The sequence below is a fragment of the Arachis hypogaea genome, chromosome 8 (genome assembly GCF_003086295.3).
Source record: "Arachis hypogaea cultivar Tifrunner chromosome 8, arahy.Tifrunner.gnm2.J5K5, whole genome shotgun sequence".
Lineage (NCBI taxonomy): Eukaryota > Viridiplantae > Streptophyta > Magnoliopsida > Fabales > Fabaceae > Arachis > Arachis hypogaea.
Window position 1 is genome coordinate 37794839 of NC_092043.1, and position 22091 is coordinate 37816929.

The 22091-nt window shown below is 36.5% G+C and overlaps 3 protein-coding genes across 4 annotated transcripts; 1 reads left to right on the forward strand and 2 right to left on the reverse strand.

Annotated features, from left to right (window-relative positions):
- Positions 1 to 3546: 3546 nt before the first annotated feature.
- Positions 3547 to 7624, reverse strand: LOC112707324 (G-type lectin S-receptor-like serine/threonine-protein kinase At4g27290). 2 transcript variants are annotated; one of them, XM_025759006.3, is made up of 7 exons: positions 6087 to 7624; positions 5620 to 5760; positions 5372 to 5526; positions 5077 to 5287; positions 4750 to 4987; positions 4504 to 4654; positions 3547 to 4372 (listed from the first exon to the last, which is right to left on the reverse strand). In XM_025759006.3, exons 1-7 carry the CDS (start codon positions 7588 to 7590, stop codon positions 4067 to 4069), a joined length of 2706 nt encoding a protein of 901 aa, XP_025614791.1. In that variant the 5' UTR covers positions 7591 to 7624; the 3' UTR covers positions 3547 to 4066. The 2 variants fall into 2 exon arrangements, with proteins under 2 accessions (XP_025614791.1, XP_029144353.1); XM_029288520.2 differs by having other exon boundaries at positions 5372 to 5520; positions 6087 to 7621.
- A 703-nt stretch (positions 7625 to 8327) lies between these two features.
- On the reverse strand, positions 8328 to 10734 carry LOC112707329 (large ribosomal subunit protein bL19cz). The gene is made up of 5 exons (XM_025759015.2): positions 10506 to 10734; positions 9693 to 9944; positions 9518 to 9604; positions 9281 to 9414; positions 8328 to 8725 (listed from the first exon to the last, which is right to left on the reverse strand). The coding sequence occupies exons 1-5, from the start codon at positions 10623 to 10625 to the stop codon at positions 8620 to 8622; spliced, it is 699 nt and encodes a 232-aa protein (XP_025614800.1). The 5' UTR covers positions 10626 to 10734; the 3' UTR covers positions 8328 to 8619.
- A 1748-nt stretch (positions 10735 to 12482) lies between these two features.
- LOC140174728 (uncharacterized) lies at positions 12483 to 16124 on the forward strand. The gene is made up of 2 exons (XM_072200232.1): positions 12483 to 14818; positions 14924 to 16124. Exons 1-2 carry the CDS (start codon positions 12483 to 12485, stop codon positions 16122 to 16124), a joined length of 3537 nt encoding a protein of 1178 aa, XP_072056333.1.
- Positions 16125 to 22091: the final 5967 nt, after the last annotated feature.

The following is a 22091-nucleotide window of genomic DNA, read 5'->3' on the forward strand; positions in this document are numbered from 1 at the left end:
GGTAAAGGATACCTGTACAAAATACACGATATCCTCCTACATCTTTGAGAATCTATCTTCTCACAAATCACACCTTTCAACTCCTCAAATGACAATGTGAACGGAATAACAACATCTAATGGATTTTCACACACAAATTGAACTCCCTCATATGTTTGTAATAAGATCTGTCCGTAATAATAAATCTTCAATAAAACTCTATCATCCACAACACTAACTATTCTCAACCTCACAGGAATTTCTTTTACAAAAATGAAGGAGAAGAATCAGAGAAGAGAAGAGAGGAGAAGAGGATGAACATTAGCTGACGAGGAAGAAATGGGGCTTCTGTGATACCACCATCCGCTTTTTGTGTTGACTAAGGGCAAATCGGAAGGACCGACCGCTGATAAACCCCATTTTGAGGGTTTATCTTGTGTTGATTTCAGGGGTTTTAGTTTTATCAATGATTCCACACACTTACTATATGAAAATACAAGATTTTGTGTTCCTTTCCTAGTTTTACCCCATGGATAAAAACATGCTTATTTTGCACTAAAATAGATACATTTCTAATCTTCTCTTGATGCCATTCGATGCCGTGACTTGTGTGTTAAGTGGTTTCAGAATATAGGGCAGGAATGGACCGGAAGAGAGAAGGAGGACGGGTGCAAAGGAAGGGAGCATGGGAATTAAGCCTTGGAAACCTCAGCATGGGCGCGTGCACGCGCTTGACGCGTCCGCGTGGATAGAGCAACTAGAGGTCGAAGCCACGAGCCGGCTTGCGTAGCGGCTAAGCCATGATTTTCATCGGCGCGCACGCGTACATCACGCCTCCGCGCACATTACAAGATGTCCCGTGGGCGCGCACACGTACCTTGCGCGTGCGCGCCGCTGTTCGAATATGATTTTTTAGAAGCACGTGACTTGGGCGTGGAGGCAGTTAAGAATCCCATTTTGGGAAAGTGTCCTGGCGGGAAAAGCATAAAAAGACCAAAGGAGCAAGGGTTAAACACACTTAGTTCATTTTTCTAGATTTTAGATATTTTGAGGGATAGTTAGTTACACTCTTGGAGGAGGAGAGAGAGATCTCAATCTCTCACTAGGGTTCTTCTTCATCCAATTTTCTGAATTTTCAATCACTCTTTGGTGAGATCCATTGCAATTCTCACTTTACTTTGTTCATGTCATAGATTTTCTTCTCCAATTTCAAGTAGTGGTTGTAATTGCTAAATTCTCTTAGATCTAGAATTTAACTTTGTGGTTTTGGATTTCATCAATACTTTGAGAATTTGATCCTCATTGTTGCTCTTTGATACTTGTTGTTAGTTCCTTGTGTTGCAATACTTTTAATTCTACTTTTCTTCTCATTTTACTATGGCTTTCTTTCTTGCTCATCAAATGTTTGATAAAATGTCAACACTAGTTATGGAGTAGAAATTTCTCACTTGGCATAGGGTTGGGCCATTAGAAGAAGTTGAATAGTTGTGTCAATTGTTGATTTGGAATTAGGGATTGCTAATTGACTTGGAGTGCACTAAAGCTAGATTCCCATGAGGTGAAGCTAGAACTTGTGACTCAAGTTGATTATTTTTATTTGACTTTCCTCTATACCTAGAGGATAACTAAATGAGGCAAGGCCTAGTTGTTATCATCATTGAAAGAACTATAAGGATATAAATTCTAATGTCAACCCTAAGCCAAGTCTTTTAATGATTGATTGTTTGTTTCCTACTACTTTGCTAAAACTTTCAAAGAATCCTAACAAGGCTTTCTAATCAATAAGATGCACACTTTGGCAATTCCAAGGGAGGACGACTTGGGAGACTAGTACTCTCGGATATAGATTGTAGGATTGTTTAGTACGAAATTTAAGTGTCGATTAGACTATACTCACGATCATATTCATCTTTGAATTCTAATTTTAAATCGGCATGCTAAATTTCGTTTATCAACCGCTGCACACCCAAATCGATGGGTCTGATTGGTGCACCCCGGATTAAAATAAAATTCTCTGCCTCCAGTAATCGGTGGGACCGATTACTGCACTCTTAGCAAACGTCTTCCAGCACCCACAAATCGGTGGCACCGATTTAATACTCATTAGCCTCTCCCTAGCTCAAATCGGTGGCACCGATTTCATACCCATCAACCTCTCACTCACACAAATCGGTGGGACCGATTCCTCCCTGCTTCAAATCGATGCCTCCGATTTCTTCCCCCAAAATTCCAAAAAAGCAACGCCGTCATAACAGTATAAATCACCCGTAATCATCATATCCCAGTATAACTCACACCCCCAAATCATATCTAAAAAAATCAACCCCTTAATTACAGGCCTTCTGATTTATTCAAGGTTAACATCAAATATATCAAGGATTGATGATGCCATTGAATTTTCAGTTTGCAGCCGCAGAAAATAAAAATCCAAGCAGCTATCTTGGATACAAAAGGAATGTAAGGACAAATTATATGCACATCCAATCTTTTTTCTTTTTATATTATATAAAAGTTAAGACTAATTTTTTTTATAAAAAAAAGTTAATACCAATATTATCATACAATGAAAAGTTCATATTCTACTATTTTATAATTGGTAACTTTTATGTTGTCTATAATTTGATATTTAATTTTTATTTAATTTATCTTTTATAAAAAAATTTGAATATTTAATAATTATTTGTTTTTATATTTTTTAAATTAAATATTAATTTTTACTTTTTTTTTTGTAAGCTAGACAAACATTTTTAGATATTATAACAATCACTTTTATAATTTTGTCATATAAGCATTATTATAAAAATGTCTATCTTTTTCAGTTTTTCTATCTATAATGTTTCTAAAAACCGTTATAATATCAACGAAAAAAGTTATAATTACATTCATTTTAGTTTTACTCACTAATTACAATCATTAACTCTCACTCAATATCATCATTAACTACATACAATATATTCTCTCTCATTCACTCTTTTTACAACATGGTCACAGGACTCATTCTCTCATACTCACTTCTACTCATATTTATTATTATATAAATCAGTATCTAATCCACTTCACACTTTTTTTTTCACATAATTTTATATCTCTTATTCTATCTTTCCTTCGTTCTTGCCAATATTTTGCACAATTATTTTTATAATTAAAGTTTTTTTTAGTTTACTAAATAATTGATTCATCATATATTAGAAGATGAATTTTCTAAAATACTAAAATGTATATTTTTACGATTTTTTTATATTTTTAAATATTATTTAATTATAATGATAATGTTAAAAATATATGGTGTCATAATTCATGAAAAATAAAATTAAAAAGTTGAATGTTATGTTCAGTTATTAAAACATTATACACTCATTTGCATTGTATCTAAAAGTATTATTCTGCAAATTCATGTAAAATACAATGCAAAAAAAAAAAAAACTATGTAACGGATAACATTATCAAAAATAGGTTTGATATTATTTTTTTCTAATTTATATATCCATCCATCTAAATTCTGTGCAACGGTCTAAATCTAGTTGAACATAACAGAACAAAGAAATAAGGTGAATAAATCATCAAGAATAAGATCCAAATTCTTTTACTCAGCACCATTTTTCAATTATTCTATCATATTTTACCTTCCTTTTTTTTTTTTGTTATTTTGGACTATTCAAAGTTCTCCAACAACTCTATTCAGAACAATCAAAGTGTGACTTTCACACATTCTCTTTCACATTTTAACTTTTGTTGTACTTCTGCTTGAATTTGGATCTTCTAAATTTTGAATTTTCACTTAAGAAGGTAAAGTGTAATCTCTCACTCTTGAATGGTTTCTTTCTCATATTTTCTCTTAGTTCTATCTATGAAATAAATAGTGAGCGATCACATTTTACTCTCTAAAATGAAATTCAAAATTTAGAGGATCCAAATCCCTTCTGCTTTATAAAAGTTGCAAACATCTTCATGTGTTACAAACTACTTTTACAAGTTACTAACTAAAACTTAGTTCGGTATATAGACAACTTTTAGTTGTTGTTGATAGAGATTTTCATTTTGATCTGATACCTATCTAATCAAACAGCTACCTCCAATTTTCAACATGCTACCTTGCCTCTACCACTGAGATTGTAACTTCATTTTCAGAACATGTGTTCTGATTACTTGCTAGAAAGCCTTTATTGTAACAATTCCTTTCCACATAAAATGCAGGCTGTTTTGGCTTAGGGAGATTGCTATCACTAGTTAACATTACAACCACAGAAAGCATGTCTGGCCTGTCTTCCGGACTTTGTTGCACACATAATAGAGCAATATGTATGCATCTAAGTATTTCAGTTTCATCAGAAGCGTTGCTTAATGAATCATCAATCAGTTCTAAGTGTCTCTGCTCAACCCACAATCTCCAGCTCTGAAGAAATACAAAAATCAGAACGAATATCTAAGTACATGTTCATTAGTGTGTCATGGACCTCATGTTGAAGAAACTTTGTTGTAATAAAAACATGTCAATCCATATGGTATCACAGTATCATTACTTACATGTCCAAGAAGATTAAGGCTATGATTCGGGTCGCTGAAATCTCTATTCTTCTTGCCGCTTAGTATCTCCAGTGCCAAAACTCCAAAGCTAAAGACATCTGACTTCACAGAAAATTTCCCATGAACTGCATACTCAGGAGGCATATAACCACTGCAAAACATTATTTTAATATAGAAAATCAATAACCTCTCAAACATCAGAAAGCACCAACAAGGATGTAAGATATCTGCAAACAGCACTCTTACTATGTCCCAACTATCCGATTAGTTTTCGCCTCAGTTTGATCTCCCCCAAAGGCCTTCGCAAGCCCAAAGTCAGAGATTTTTGGATTCATATTGGCATCTAGAAGAATATTGCTAGCTTTGAGGTCCCTGTGAATAATCCTCATTCTAGAGTCTTGATGAAGATAAAGAAGCCCACGAGCAATGCCAACAATAATATGCATGCGTGTTGGCCAATCTAGTAATTTTCTCCTTGTTTGGTCTAAATGGTTCAATTCACTTTCAAAGTCAGTGCACACCATAACAGGCTATAAACTCAAATGGAAACTATAAATAAAAGATGGCTCATACCAAATATAAAGGAGTCCAAGCTTTTGTTAGGCACATATTCATATACTAACATTTTCTCTTCCTCCTCAAGACAACAACCAAAAAGCTTAACAAGATTACGGTGCTGAAGCTTAGCAATTGTATTGACTTCATTTCTCAATTCATTTAGTCCTTGGCCAGAATTTATGGAGAGCCTCTTCACAGCTATTTCTTGTCCATCAATTAATGTGCCCTGAAAAGTGAAAACAATAACATCCATATTGAATTTGTACTTTGTGAAATGGGATAGTTGATCATCTTAACATTATTATATTACCTTGTAAACAGGGCCAAATCCACCTTCTCCCACCTTGTTATCACTAGAAAAGTTGGCTGTTGCATTAACTATAGTTTGAAAATCAAATGTTGGCCAGTCCACCTCTTCCTTTCTTTGTCCACATCTGTAATCCTGGTTGTGAACTTTCTCTGCCACTCCAAATTCAGAGGACAGAAGTAAAGAAAGGAACAAAATGGCCTCAGACTGATACTATAAACGTAATCAGTTATCAACTTATTCTAATTTACCTCTCTTTCTTCTGCTGTCACTTTGTTTATAGGTTAAGTGTCCCAGAAAGAGGAAGATAATCATGACCAAAACACCACATATAATTATGATACCCACTAGTCTTTTGTCTTTGTTGGATCGCTCCATTTTCTTTACACTATCTGTGAAATTTAGAACATAATCAGAAGGGATTTTAAAGAACTTTGATGACATTATAATTATCTATACATTTCAATATTACTTCAATACAAATAAAAACTCTAAGATAACTTTATGACCAGATAATTGATTTTTTTATTTGTTGGAATCTTGGATGCATATGCTGATAAACATAGAATTTCTTTTTCATCATTCCTTCAACACATAATACATAAGGCAGAAAATGAAGCTGGGTAATGTTTGAATTGTTTTGAACTTTAGAACTACCAAAGATATCTAATTAAATGACAACCAACAGAAACTAAATAAACAGTAAAATAAAAATTACCAATGTCTGAAGCAGCTAGCCTTACATAAAGGTCTTGACCACGCTCGCTATATTGGATTATATCCACCAGTTCGACAAACCAAAGCAAGCAACCACTTCCATCAACATATAAGTTTGCATATGCAGTACACGAACATTTACTTAAGCACAATTGACCACATTCTTTAAGATTCAAGGTTTCACTGAAAAATGATGAGGAGGTATTAGGCAATTTAACTCCTGTGTACCTCAAGAAGCCATCATCATGGCAATTCAAGTTCGTCCTGCGTTCACATCCAGTAAACCAGTTCCCATTATTCCAATCTTTTGGAGACTTAGGACTGAACCCGGTCAAGCATCCACAAATAGGGAAGTTATTGTTATTGCAGACGGCATTAGCACCACACCATGCATAATGTTGGCACTGATTTGACAGAGATGTTGAGGAGAGTGCCCAATTCTGGATCCGATTGATCCATACGAATCGCTGCATGTTGCCTGATGGATGCAGTACATCTCTTGACAACATAGACAACCCAGAACTCTTCCTGAGTTGGTAACCCACATAAACTTCACTTTCACTATATGTGAATTGAAAGACCAGTGATGCTTCTGACCTTGCTGGATTTCCTGTCAACTCAAGACCATTCCACGATCCAAATCGTGACACTATAGTGGTTCCTTTTCTTATAACCACCTGTGGCCAACCATGAGTATCAAGATGAATTGAGTACTTACCAGGGGCAGGGTCATCTTTACTCTTCCAAGATGTTAAGAATGTCTCCAAACCAGTAACTAGGTTCTTCCCAATCTTCATTCCAGGCATATATGTGTCACAAGGATAATCAAAACTCTGCCACAAATAGGATTCTGTGGTTCTACCATTAGAGGCTCTCACCACAAGATTCCCTGATTCCAGAAGCTGTGCAAATGCATCTTCTGCAGTTGCATATGCATTTGATGACCAAACAATATTACCTGTGATATTAATAAGGTTAAGGATACCCCCCTTAGTGATCCTGAGAATTCCTGAACCATCTCTAATAGGAGCTTCTCTATTTGCAACCCATATAGGAGTTCTAGGTGAAGCCACGTACCATATTCCCAAATACCGGTTTCTGGAGTTACCAGGGCTGAAGAATCCCAGTTCAAAGGTCCCTCTTGCGGAAACTAACTTGTCACCATCTTTGATGAGTTTATGTGTAGTAAGAATGTCTAGAGCTGAGAAGCTTGATAAGAATGAAGCGAAAAGAGAAGTCACAAAAAGGGACACAAGGCTTCTCATGGTTTTGCTTAAAGGGCAGGTACTGGGTAGTCTAAATTTGATTGAAAAATCATAGTTAATAATATAAACGGTGATACCATAAAACGATTGCTCCAAGCTGCAAGGTCCATTAAATCTGGAAGCGCTATTGAGGAATTTGTCTCTTTCTCGGGACATCATTTGCTTGGTCACAGATGCAATCGCAATCAAACCAACTGACTCTAACTTTGAACTTTCATATTTGGCTCTGACACGTGACATCCCAAAGCCGAAAAGTAAAACACATGCTTGTGGCAAATTCAATGTTGTTATGACTCATGAAAGTAACAATTTAACATAACATTATCCACTGGTGTCTTGTTCTGAATTAAAAAGGTTGATAAGCTCATTTTAATATTTTATAATGAAAATAAATTGCTAAAAAAAACATAATCAATCAAGCATACACGTAACGTTAAAGTTTTCCAACCAGTGATTTGAATAAACCAAAACCAAAAGAAAAGGGAAAGAAGGACACGGTATTTAATATTTACTATTTAGTGTTGAATTCAAATGCACACTTTCTTTTCCAAAGGCTCAGTATTAATAAAAGAATGTAAGCTATAGTTTATTAGTTTTACTCTGAAAAGTCACCATGCTTTGTTAGTAGGAGAGCATGACCGCCGCCGAAGGATCATGTTCCAATCGCTAATGATTCCGCCAACAAGAAATTTCAAAGGCTATCAACTATCAAGCATAGTGCTTTGATACCGTAGAATGCAAACCAAGTAACGATGATAAATAAAAAATAAAAACTGTGGAAACTTCTATTTGTAAACTCGTATGTGCAGTTAGAGTTAACTTGGTTGTGCAGATAACTCTCTTATACATAAGAGGAATTACAGCGTGTAGTTATTTCAACAAGGAATATATTTTCGAGTTGAAATTCGCAATTTACCTATCAGATGCTGATAAAACATATAAGACATTGCTGTGTCATTTCTATCATAGTTGCAAACTAGTAAAAATGGCATCCTATTTTTACTGATTCAATACAGCAAGGGTAAAGATCAAACATGCCCTTGAGAAAATTTAAATATAAAAGCATCTTATTACAATTTCCTAAATATTGCCTTTTCAAAACATCGCATCCCCTGCAGACTGAAATCACAACTACATAAAGTTGGGTGGAACAAAGCTACATTAAAACAAACATCTAATTCATGAGAAAACAGCCGCAAGCATATTAATGCACATGGTAAGTATAACAAAATTATGAATTGTAAAGAATTTCAATCAGAATGAAGATTGCTATTGGTTTTTAAGTGCATTCATTTTCTCCCTCAGGTAGTAGAGTTTGGCCCTCCTGACTCTCTTCTTGTCTAGCACTTTTATCTCCTTTATATTTGGTGAATACCTACACATATTGGATATGTATTAGGCACTGACTATTAATATGACTATTTGCCATTAAAACAAGCACAACCAATAAAGAAGTAGAAGATAGCAAACAACAGTCCTCCTCCACCTATGGCCTCCTCAAAACCCAAAATAAAAGTAATCCATATAGCATATGACACTATGACAGGCTGAAAAGGAGGATTACTAAATATCACTAACAGTAGAATACAATTTACATCATGCTCTGAACTGTCACTGTCCACTCAACACCATGGTTCTTTAGTGTTACTATAGCACTCTATAACTGCTTTGGTTACATGCAATTCCAGGATCTACGCAAGAGCACACAAGGAACAGCCAAAGTTTATATGACAATCACAAACCCTTTTCATAAAGTGATATAACTAGAATATCAAATAACACTGATGGTTCATCAACCTATGGTCAGTTCTTAGTGGAGCCATGTTTTTGTTATCTTTCATTTTTTATGACGAAGCACAAAGCAATTTACCAAGTCAAAAGAGCTTGTCTGCAATGAGATCAATTTATAAATTGGGAAATTCATACTTACAGCGGGAATAGAGATTCGATCCCAACACCAGCCACCAGCCTTCTAATTCTAAATGTAGTGTTAAGACCAGCATTACGCCTTGCAATAACAATGCCTTTAATGATAGAAACACGCCTCTTGTTCTCAGGTACTTCCTGTTATATCAAATGTAGAAGTGCATACAAATCATGTTAATACAATGAACAAAATACAAGCACTGCACAAATATAGATAATTCTTCAAACAAACCTATCATACCACTTTGAGCTCCACAATATAACCAGGCTTTATGTCAGGGATCTCTCTCTGCGCTCTCACCTCCTCTACTGCCTCCTTGTTTAAAATCTATGTAACATAAAACCAACAAATTTCACAATGAGAAAAATAGAAATTAAATTCTTCTTGCTTAAAATAATACAAAGTAGTCACATGCCTGCATAATGTGCCTGCCAGTTTTATCTAATCTCTTAAATTTGATGCGAGGAGGCACATCTGGCACAGGATTGGGAATATCTTCAGAAAAACCAATAGAATCTGTCGCTGTTGACATAAACCTGCTGGAAAAAGAAGGTCCAAACATAGCAGTCTGCTGAAACGAAGCCAGTCCAGAATTCCGGAGTTCAGACACAAAACCATTATTGGACTCGAAACTTGTTAATGCCTCAGACCGAGATAATCCCCTAATCTGCGCAGGAAAACACATGAGCATTCAGCCATATGAGCTCGTATCCCATAAGGACAACACCTAAAATCCAAGAACACACTTCCAATGCGAAAGACGGAATAACAGAAGCATGAAACATCATAACACTTCAGGTAGGGGGAACATTTAAAAAAAAAAAGAGGAAACAAAACTCGCTCGTTAAGATTATAAGCTGACTAAAACACCAAAGAAGCTAATTCCAAGTTCAAAGAACTGTTTTGTTATTCAATCAGCCATGAGTAAAAAAAGCAGGATTTAACAGAGCATATTAGCATAACCGAGTTTAATCACATTTCAGGATTATAATAAATCGAATGGTATTTATAGTGTTAACTTTATGTTATATCATATAATTCTAAATCTATAACGATTCGAACATATAAAAGCTGAAATCACATTTCGAATCTTAGCTCAACCTACAAGTTCATCACCGAAACCATTATAAGTCTAATGTTACATACAAAAAGGTAAATTAAAAAGCATGATAATAAAATTCAAGCACGAAAAGCGAAAGGAAAATGAGTAAAATGAAGAGGTAGTTACAGCGATGGGAGAAAAAGGAGAAGAAGAGAATGGGCGAGAAGTGGTGGGAGGATGAAATTCCTGCGGAGAACGAAGGAGGGTTGATCGGAGCAGAGAGGAGAAGAGCCTGCGGGAAGCCATGTCGATGCAGAGTGATCGAAGGAGAAAGCCCACAAAGGATTAGGGTTTATGGCCTGCGCACGTGTGCCATTTTCGGGTTCACACGCTTAGCATTTGAACATCTGTGGTTAATGACCATTGTGTCCCTGAAATTAACTAATTAACTAACTATTATTTCAGATTATGAAATATTTGATAATTTGATTACTCACGATTTTAATTTGAAAGATATAAAAAAGCATAACTTTTAATTTGTTTCTTGTTAATTTATATATTTTAGAGTAAAGTATCGTTTTTGTCCCGACGTTTAAGGTAAGTCTCAAAATTGTTCCTAACATTTCAATCGTTCTATTTAAATTCCTAACGTTTCAAAATTTACTCAATGTTGTCTTGTCGTTAGATATCTGTTAACAGAATTGACGGCGGGACAAAATTGAGACGATTTTGAAACGTTATGGACAAAAACGATACATAAAAATAAATTTTAATTTAATTTTATCTTTCAATGATATTAATTTTTTACTATACATAGTATTCAATTATTTTTTAATTACATCTAAATAAATTACACTTAATCAGTTAATCACATTACTTTCATTTTAAATAAATTTATTTTTTTTATAATTTTAAAGAATTTTGATATATTAGAGACAAAAGGCATAATTTATATTTTATTGTATATATATTATTTTTTTCTTTTCTACAAGTTTATATACTAGTCATTCTACAAACATTTCATGATAACTAAAAATCTTTAAAAATAAAATTATAAAAAATTTAATTTATTTAAAATGAAAGTAATATGATTACGTCTAATTTACTTAGATGTGATTAAAAAATAATTGAATACTATGTATAGTAAAAAATTGATATTATTGAATGACAAAATTAAAATTTATTTCTATGTATCATTTTTGTCTCAACGTTTTCATCATATTTAAGTTCCTAACGTTTTAAAATCGTCTCAATTTTGTCCCGCCGTTAATTCTGTTAAGGATCCCTAATGACAAGACAACATTGAGTCAGTTTTGAAACGTTATGGACTTAAATAGAACGATTGAAACGTTAGAGACAACTTTAGAACTTACCCCAAATGTTAGGGATAAAAACGATATTTTACTCTATATTTTATTACTATAGTTATCAGCATTTAAATATTTTATGATAAAAACTAATAGTTTACACAATTTTACTTCTATTGATATTGGTTAGGAAATTGATGAGAATAGAAACTAAAAATTTTGAAATATAAAATTGTAAAAAAATATATGCCTTATATTTAATACTTATACTTTTTTTTGGCAAAAATACTAAATATATATTGTGCATTATTTTGTAATAATATATTTTTTAAACAAATAATAAACATATATTATTGTAATCATATTTCCGACGGACATGAAAATATATATGATACGACCGTTATACATCGGTTACGAGTCATAGCTCGGCAAACATCTTGATAACCGACGTATTACTTGCGCTGAGTTTATGGCAATAAATGGCCTTATGATCGGTTACATCGGTTACATCTTAAACGGTAAGTTAAGGAATATGACTGTTACAGTATCTCGGTTATAAAAAGCAATCAAGAGGAATCGGTAAAGGTAGACCTTTCTTGACTAAGCAATTCCTAAAAATAATTCTTCTAAGCTGACTTGAGCGTCGGAGTACTTTTTGCAGGTACTTCCCCCTTTTTTCCTTTCGGCTCCGCTGGTTGGTGGTGGAACATTGCAACTCGAAGATAAGCTCGGCCTCCTACTACTCGGGAACAACTTATAGTTCGGCTATAATCAGGCAAGAACATTTGGCGCCCATCGTGGGGTCCGAGACTTGAAATCCCTCTTTCTCAGGTCCTAAACGCCCCGACGATTAGTAATGGCCGATGCACCTCCCCCCACGCCATCCGAGCTCCTCCGTATGGTAACCGAGCTTCAACAGGCAAACCAGCAAATGGCCGAAGCAAATGAGCGCATAAGAAACGAGAATCAACGCATGCAACAGCAAATGGAGCAACTAATCAATGCTCGCCTAGAACACGGCAACGATCATAATGAACGGAACAACGATGATGAACGTCGCACGCACGTCTCGGAAACGCCTCAGGACGGCGAAGGCGGAGGTCCTCGGGACAACGAAAAAAGAGCCGAGACCGAAGAAGACGAGCTTGATAATTCCACAGGACCGTTCACAGCAGATATCATGAATTTCCAACTACCTAGACAATTCACTTTACCAACAACGCTAACCCCTTATGACGGATTGGGAGATCCAAAGCAACACATAAAGAAGTTCCGATCAATTATGATCGTCAACGGTGCATCTGACCCAATTTTATGTCGTTGTTTTCCTTCTTTTTTAGATGGTCCTGCACTTGACTGGTTTTGCTCTTTGCCTGCAGATTCTATTTCCCGATTTCAGGAGCTGGCAAAACAATTTGAGGATCACTTCGCAGCATCTGCGATATACCTACATGACTCCGACTACTTGACAACTGTCAAACAAGGCCCTCAAGAAAGCTTAAAGGACTATATCACCCGCTTTACAAAGATAGCAATGAGGATCCCTGATCTCCACCCTGAAGTCCATCTACATGCCATCAAAAGCGGCCTCCGTCCGGGAAAATTCCAGGAGGCCATCGCGGTGGCCAAACCAAAGACTCTGGCCAAATTTCGTGAGAAGGCCAAGGGTCAGATAGATATTGAGGAGCTTCGACAAGCTCGAAAGTCTGAAAGGTCGGCATCCACCAAGGAGGACGACAAACCTCGAGAAAATAGAAAGACCTTCAAACCGACACTACGCTATGAATCATACACCCAGTTCAATGCAAAGAGGGATGATATCATCAAGGAAATACTAAATTCCAAGTTGATAAAACCTCCTCGGAAAGCCGGGAGTTACCCAGAGCCAAAAAACGTTGACAAGTCCAAGTATTGCACATTTCACCAAAAGTTCGGTCACACAACCGATGAATGTGTGATCGCAAAAGATCTTCTCGAGCATTTGGCGCGACAGGGGCATCTTGATAAATTCATTGCAGGCCATATGCAGAATAGATCCACTTCTACAGCAGAGCCATCCTCCGCAGGAGCTTCATCAAAAGACAAGGGGAAGGTTCCCGCCCAACCTAGAGGTGTAATTAACTGCATTTCAGGAGGCTACGCAGGAAGAGGGCATACAAGCTCCGCTAGAAAGCGCACATATAGAGCAATGCTCGCACTTGGCAATACAACCAACAATACTCAGCCGACGCAGAAGGTTCCCGAAATGACGTTCTACCCAACCGATTTTTGTGCTCGTGATGCAAACTTAGACGACCCTGTCGTCATCTCCATTCAGCTCGGCGATTTAATAGTTCGGAAAGTGCTGCTGGATCCAGGCAGCAGCGCCGACGTTTTATTCTTTACCACATTTGAAAAAATGAAATTAAGTACTAACATTTTGCAACCATATGTAGGCGACCTGATCGGCTTTTCAGGAGAGCGAGTCCCGGTGATGGGTTCAGTGTGGTTACAAACTACACTAGGCGAACAACCATTATGTAGAACACAGGATATTCAGTACCTTGTGGTGGACAGCTTCAGCCCTTACAATCTCATTTTAGGCCGACCTTTTTTAAACAGATTTGCTGCAATTGTATCTACTGTTCATCTTTGTGTCAAGTTTCCTACACAGGACGATACGGTGGCCACAGTTCATGGCGACTTGCAGGAAGCTCGGTACTGTTATAACACGAGCCTAAAGCCTATTAGGCAGAACAGCGACAAACGCATCAACTCTATTGGAGCTGAGCAGCCAATGCTAACCGAGTTGGATCTCCGAGCCGACCTTCAAGATCACCCTTTACCCAATGAAGAACTAACAAAGCTTACCTTGACCGATGATCCCACCAAATTCACTTTTATTGGCACATCTATGGAAGATGAAGAAAAAGACAAGCTCATTAATTTCTTGAGACAAAACGCCGACTTATTTGCCTGGACGTCAGGAGACATGCCAGGAATAGATCCGTCTATCATTACGCATAAGCTCGCCATTAATCCGGCAGCCCGGCCAATAGCTCAGAAGAAAAGAAACCTCGGCACAGAAAAGAGACTGGCATCCATGGCCGAGGCTAAAAAGCTCATCGATGCAAACTTCATACGAGAAATCAGGTTCACCACTTGGCTAGCCAACATCGTAATGGTAAAGAAGCATAACGGTAAATGGCGCATGTGCGTTGATTTCACTAATTTAAACAAAGCATGCCCAAAGGACGCATATCCTTTACCTTCAATTGATACTTTAGTAGATAATTCTTGTGGTTATGGTACATTAAGTTTCATGGATGCATATTCTGGTTATAACCAGATCCTTATGCATCCATCAGATCAAGAAAAAACAGCTTTCATCACTGAATATGGTAATTATTGCTATAACGTTATGCCTTTTGGCTTAAAGAATGCAGGGGCAACATACCAACGGCTAATGAATAAGGTCTTCGACCAACAGATAGGGAGAAACATCGAGGTATATGTTGATGACATGGTGGCAAAAACTAAGATCGGCGAATCCCATATAAAAGATCTCGCTGAGATATTCGGACAAATCCGAGCTTACAACATGAGGCTTAATCCAGAAAAGTGTGCCTTTGGCGTCCGGGGTGGAAAATTCCTCGGTTTTATTCTCACTAGTCGAGGAATTGAAGCAAATCCGGAAAAATGTCAGGCGATCCTCGACATGCACAGCCCCACTAATATCAAGGAGGTGCAGCGACTGACAGGGCGACTAGCAGCACTCTCCAGATTCCTGCCATGTCTGGCGGCTAAATCGGCAAGTTTTTTCCAATGTTTACGAAAAAACACTACCTTCCACTGGAACGAAGACTGCGAATTCGCATTTCAAGAACTAAAGCAATTCCTCTCTAAACCACCGGTCTTGCATAAACCTAAGGTTGGCGAGACACTATATTTATATTTATCTATCACTGACATAGCAGTTAGCGCTGTTCTTGTTGCAGAAAACGATAAAGTACAACAGCCAGTTTACTTTGTAAGCAAATCACTTCAGAATGCCGAGCTTCGCTACCCAAAGTTAGAGAAGTTGGCTTATGCTCTCGTCTTTTCAGCAAGGAGACTTCGTCCTTATTTTCAGAGTCACACGATCAAAGTCAGAACCTCTCAGCCACTGCGACAAATACTCGCCAGGCCCGAGCTTGCAGGGAGACTGATTAAGTGGTCAATTGAACTCTCAGAGTTCGATATTCAGTATCAACCTCGATCATCGGTGAAGTCACAGTATTTAGCCGATTTTGTTGCTGAATTTACAGGATCAAGCCCAAATGAAGATACCGAAAATTGGGTGTTATTTGTCGATGGAGCATCAAACCCCCAGGGATCCGGTGCAGGGATACTCTTGCAGAACCCCAAAGGAGTTATTATTGAACATTCTCTTCGGTTTTCCTTTAAAGCTAGCAACAATCAGGCCGAATATGAAGCCCTTATCGCAGGGCTCAGTCAGTTTTGCAGGTGCCGAGCATAAATATGATCGGCAACCCTCAATCCGAGGATACCTGGAAAAAACCATATATCCAATATCTCGAAAATGGGGAACTTCCGCTGGAAGTGAAAGACACTAAAAAATTTAAGCGACAAGCATCTTTCTTTACATTGTTGAATCGCGAATTGTATCGGCGAGGTTACTCTCGACCATTATTGAAATGCTTAGACAGGTCAGAAGCCGAAATAGCCTTGGCCGAGGTTCACAAGGGCATCTGTGGAACACATTCAGGAGCAAGGAGCCTAGCACGCAAGATTCTCCGTGCCGGTTTTTTCTGGCCGACCATATGGGAAGACAGTCAGAAGAAAGTCCGAAATTGTGATCACTGTTAGAAGCACGCCCCTACACTAAATATCCCAGCCGAAGAATTGCATCAGTCAACGGTAAGCTGGCCATTTAACAAATGGGGAATGGATATCCTCGGACCTTTTCCCACTGCACCCAGACAGGTAAAATATTTAGTTGTGGCAATCGATTACTTTTCCAAGTGGATTGAAGCTCAACCTCTAGCCAGAATTACTTCGGCACAAATGATATCATTTGTCTGGCAGCATATAATCTGTAGATTTGGTATACCTCAACATATTGTAACTGACAACGGTCGCCAGTTCATAGACCATAATTTTCAGACTTTTTTGCAGAATTTGAAAGTCAAACAACATTTTTCTTCAGTTGAACATCCTCAATCCAATGGTTTGGCAGAAGCTGCCAACAAAGTCCTCCTCCAAGCTCTACGAAAAAAACTTGACGATGCTAAGGGCTTATGGGCCGAGCTTATTCCAGAGATCTTATGGGGATACAATACCTCGGTACATTCAACAACTAAGGAAACACCATTCCGTTTGGTGTATGGTTCGGATGCGATGATTCCAATCGAGATATCACAAAACTCACTAAGAACGCAACATGAAGCTCATGATGATGCCCGCCGAACCGAGCTTGACTTGGTTGAAGAGGTGAGAGCCATAGCAGCAATTCGACAAAAAGCATTACAGCAACGAATAGCTCAGCGCCATCACAGGAACGTCAGACCAAGATCATTTCATCAAGGCGATTTGGTGTTGAGGAAAACTGAAGCGGCACGTAAACCACCTTCCCATGGCAAGCTCGCTGCAACATGGGACGGACTGTACAGAATACATCAAGTGATCGGCAAAGGTGCATATCATCTAGAAGAATTAGATGGAACAAAACTACCTAGCACTTGGAATGTTAGTTCCTTGAAGAAATACTACAGCTAACAAAGTGCAGCACGCTAGTACTCTTTTTCCTACCTTGAGATTTTTCCCATATATGGTTTTGCTCAAGAAGGTTTTAACGAGGCTAGCTTACCTATCTCAATTGTAAAGGTACTGCACTAAATAAAATTTGTTTTCTTATACATATCTATACATAGTTTCACGGCACATACTTTATATCCATTGTCTCTCACCACGATCTTACAATATATATATATATCATCAGCCGAACCTAAAGTCGCATTGATAACTCATGCGCAAACAGCCGCTGATAAAACCTCAAATCAGCACATCAAATTAATCAGACCCTAGGATGGGGACACATAAAAATTAGGATTAACCATATCCTAATTTAACAGACATATCAATCACAAAGCAAACAGCATCAAAACCATAGTCATTAAAACGACTATACATAAACTATTCAAAAGAAACAGTTTTTACAGGAATAACGACATTCCATTTTAAAGGGACAAGGAGAAAGATAGTCCAAAATACAGCCTAATATCTTAGTCAGCTAAATTATCATCACCCTCTTCAGCTCCATCTTCATCATCAACTAATTCACCATTCCGAACTACTTTACTCGGATCCAAGGCAGTAAAATCGCTTCCAGGAAACAAAAACTTAGCCTGGAATACCGCACGTTCAAAACCTTCTGCGAAGGCATCAAGGATATCAGCATCTCGACTCGATTCCATCTCCTTCAACTTCATTGTCACCTCCACAATTTTTTCACTCATCGTACTCAATTCACCCTTCTTCTTCTCTAATGCCTCAGTAACACTCTCATGCTCTTCCTTTTCGACCTTCAATTTCTCCTTCACAACAGATAACTCCTTCTCAAGCTCGCCAAGCATAGTTTCTTTCATTTCAAGCTGACCCTTTAGCTCCGTGCTCTCAGACGCACATTGTAACATTTTCCTATGCCTCTTTTCCTGACTCCGACCAATGCTGGCCAACCGAAAGCCCAAAACCTACATTATCACAAACCCAATTAATTTTTCCAAAAAAAAAAGAGACAATATAACACAACAGCCACAACTGACCTGCATAAATTGATCTATACCAAGATCTCCCACTTCATCAATACGAGTAACGTCAGAAGCAGACTGCACAACTTCGTCTGCGACAACGTTAAAAGGAAAATTCCTGTCCCACAGTGACGAACCATCACCCTCTTGCTCAAAAGAGTGGAGCTTTTCTTGCTTAACAATAAAATTCGCCAATTCGTCGAGCTCAATCGTTTTCTTCCCCTCCTCTAAGTTTTCAGACTTTCTCTTCTTGAACACAATTCCTTTCTTCTTCGGAATTGGTTGATTCACCTCAACCTCCCCTTCGACTTTCTCCAGGTTAGAGGAAGACCCTTCAAAGTTTTTCAACTTAAAACGAGCTCTCATACTCGATGCAGAGACCCCAGGATATCTCCCACCTAAAAACAACAAAACAAAACTTTTAGCAATTAGAGTTAACGCAGAACAGATAATAAATAAATCCTTACCCAAATATTCCACTACCGAAGCCCTATTTTCCTCCCAAGGCAACAAGTTTGATACAGATATCAACCCACCCCGATCAACCATTTCCATTAAAAAATTTATAATACATTCGTTCCGCGGCGAAATCAGTTCGGGACCCAATATATGATTAGGATGACAACACCAATAAAGGGGAAACTGTTCGCCAAGATGTTCGTCCAAATAGAACGGAAATTCCTTTTCTACCGATCTCACTTTGAAAAACATTTCTTTAAAGTCTTTGAAAGAAGATTTGTACAATTTAAAAACAGAAAATCCAGGTGTACTGTTCAGGTTTACCCAGAGGCCTTTCCAAACGCCTTTTGCTTGAAAAAGTGAGAAGAACAGCTCTACCTCAGGTTCAATCCCTAAGAATTCCATTAATACTTCAAAATATTTTATAAAAGCCCATCCGTTAGGATGAACCTGAGACGGAGCACAGTTCATCTGCTTCAATATATTACATTCCAACTTTGTAAAGGGTAATTTCACAAACAACTCCTCAAGAATACAGCTATACAAATAGAAATTTTCAAAATCCCTTTTTCGATGATAAACCCGATCCATACGGTTACATGGAATCAATTCAATGTGAAAACTGGGCCTCGTTATTTTTTCTAAATTTATTCCTTTAACGCTTTCTTCATCGAAAAACAGAGAGGCCCTTATTTTCACATCCTCACTGACCCACCCATATGATCCATCGTCTTCTACTTTAGGCAGCAACTTCACTTTCGTATCACTCATTCTCTCTATCAGACGAAGGAAAAACAGAAATAAGAGAAGTAAGGGAGTAGCATTTCTAACCTCTTTTGCTCATTCTTTAAACCCCCTTCAGAAGACAAAAGGACTAGAGCCTTTGAACCCTCACACGAAAGTAACTCAACGTCACTTTCTAGCCACTCATTTAAGAAAACGTTTTCAATTCCAAGTTAAAATCCCGACCCTTCATTTAAACCCACTTTCAACGGCATAAATGTCACTTTGGAACTTGCACCTTCATTGAAAAGACAGGTATCATCATTAACTGTTCAGGTAACTTTTGCTATACTACAATAAATACACCCCACTCGATACGTCAAGTTGACCTGGGGGCTCCTTACGCCGAGCTATAACTCGGTCAAATCAAATTTCAAAGCTCAACCTGCCCTATCTACACCCAGGCTAAGCGTGGGGGCTGTGATACGACCGTTATACATCGGTTACGAGTTATAGCTCGGCAAACATCTTGATAACCGACGTATTACTTGCGCCGAGTTTATGGCAATAAATGGCCTTATGATCGGTTACATCGGTTACATCTTAAACGGTAAGTTAAGGAATATGACTGTTACAGTATCTCGGTTATAAAAAGCAATCAAGAGGAATCGGTAAAGGTAGACCTTTCTTGACTAAGCAATTCCTAAAAATAACTCTTCTAAGCTGACTTGAGCGTCGGAGTACTTTTTGCAGGTACTTCCCCCCTTTTTTCCTTTCGGCTCCGCTGGTTGGTGGTGGAACATTGCAACTCGAAGATAAGCTCGGCCTCCTACTACTCAGGAACAACTTATAGTTCGGCTATAATCAGGCAAGAACAATATAAAATAATAAAAAATGAATTTTATGTTAAAATTATAAAAGAAAAAATATGAGTTTGATCTTTATCAACTTTATAATATATATATATATATATATATATATATATATATATATATATATATATATATATATATATATATATATTCAACGATATTAAATGTATACTAAAATAAGGTAGTTGATTTTAATATATAAATAATAGTTTTTATTATTTTAACTACATATTATAATATATACTAAAAATTTAAATAGATCGAATAAGATTAGGCCTAAATTCACACTCGACTTTATCCGTATCTCAATTCGCTCCATTCTTAACTCAACTCAGTCGGACCATATTACTAATCCAATCGTAAGTCGAATTACCAACTTTATATGAATGAATTAGGTCATATTAGATACAATAAAACTAGAATTGTCAGTCCTACTTGAATAATTTTTATATATTAAGTTGTTTTATCACATACCTTTTTTTCAAGTTAAATAAAAATATATTAAATGATTACACATTAATTCCTTTAGAATCAACAATAAAAAATGGTGGATAATTTTATTAATGATAAGTATCAACTATCTAAATTCGAGAGTAAATTTCTTAATTTTTTTAATTATTTAATAAAATATAATTTTTTATTATTTAATATTTTATATATATATATATATATATATTTGTCTTATTTAAAGAGTCTAAGATAAAAAATTACATTTTATCAAACAATCGAACAAAATTGAGAAGATCATTTTTCTCAAATTGTGATCACAACGTTGACCTATGTTGCATAATTCTAACGAATTCAGGTTGCCATCAAACTCATACTCGAAAGAACGATTATCGAGTCAATAATACTGATTTCGTTGTCGATAAGTCTAATTTTAAAACTGAGGTTAATAATAAGAAATTATACCTCTTAATTCTAGTTTTTACTTTTTACTTCCTCTTTCTATCTAATGTTTCTCTACATTAATTAGGAGCCACACACTAATCACCCACTCAGATTGTAATCGTACCTTGGACCTATGTTACATAACTCTACGGTAAATTTCTTCAAGAAACGAGTTCATATTTTAAAGAAAAATTATTGAGCTAATAATGGTGAAATGGCGATTTCGTTGTCTTTTGTGTTATAACAAATGAGGTCATGTTTGAAAGAAAGACTACTGAGTCAATAATAACAATCTTTTTGTCAATAAATCTGATTTAGGAATTTGTATTAATAAAAAGTCATATCTTTATTTCTGTTTTTTATTTTTTCTTTCAATTTAATATTTTTCTTCTATATTTCAAAAGACGATAATATTTGAGAATAAAAAAAAATTTTAAAAATTAGAATTTGAGCCATTAAATTTTTAGTTAAAAAACCACGTACTCTAACCAACTAAGCTACTCCAACTTTATTTTTATGTAGCTAAAGAAAAATTTTAGAGATTTAAGATTAATTAAATTTTAAAATTATTCTTTAGCATTTCTCTTAACTAAGTTACTTTATATTCGATAGAACTATATAATTTAATTAAAATAAATATGTTAAACATTACGATAAAGGGTCAAAAAGTCTAAAGTAGTGTGAATAATTTTGTTTGACTAGTGTGTATAAACCATTCGAAAGGAAAAGTAA

What these genes read in the sequence shown, in the direction of transcription:
- LOC112707329 (XM_025759015.2), bottom strand. Translation starts at nt 10,625, where the DNA reads ATGGCTTCCCGCAGGCTCTTCTCCTCTCTGCTCCGATCAACCCTCCTT. An exon ending in CTGGCAGGCACATTATGCAG is followed by an intron (nt 9,605 to 9,692) that starts GCATGTGACTAC and finishes TATGTTACATAG; the next exon opens with ATTTTAAACAAGGAGGCAGT. An exon ending in ATCGAATCTCTATTCCCGCT is followed by an intron (nt 8,726 to 9,280) that starts GTAAGTATGAAT and finishes CAATATGTGTAG; the next exon opens with GTATTCACCAAATATAAAGG.
- LOC112707324 (XM_025759006.3), bottom strand. Translation starts at nt 7,590, where the DNA reads ATGTCACGTGTCAGAGCCAAATATGAAAGTTCAAAGTTAGAGTCAGTT. An exon ending in GCTAGCTGCTTCAGACATTG is followed by an intron (nt 5,761 to 6,086) that starts GTAATTTTTATT and finishes TAAATTTCACAG; the next exon opens with ATAGTGTAAAGAAAATGGAG. An exon ending in GCCTTAATCTTCTTGGACAT is followed by an intron (nt 4,373 to 4,503) that starts GTAAGTAATGAT and finishes GTATTTCTTCAG; the next exon opens with AGCTGGAGATTGTGGGTTGA.
- LOC140174728 (XM_072200232.1), top strand. Translation starts at nt 12,483, where the DNA reads ATGGCCGATGCACCTCCCCCCACGCCATCCGAGCTCCTCCGTATGGTA. An exon ending in CATAACGGTAAATGGCGCAT is followed by an intron (nt 14,819 to 14,923) that starts GTGCGTTGATTT and finishes TGGTACATTAAG; the next exon opens with TTTCATGGATGCATATTCTG.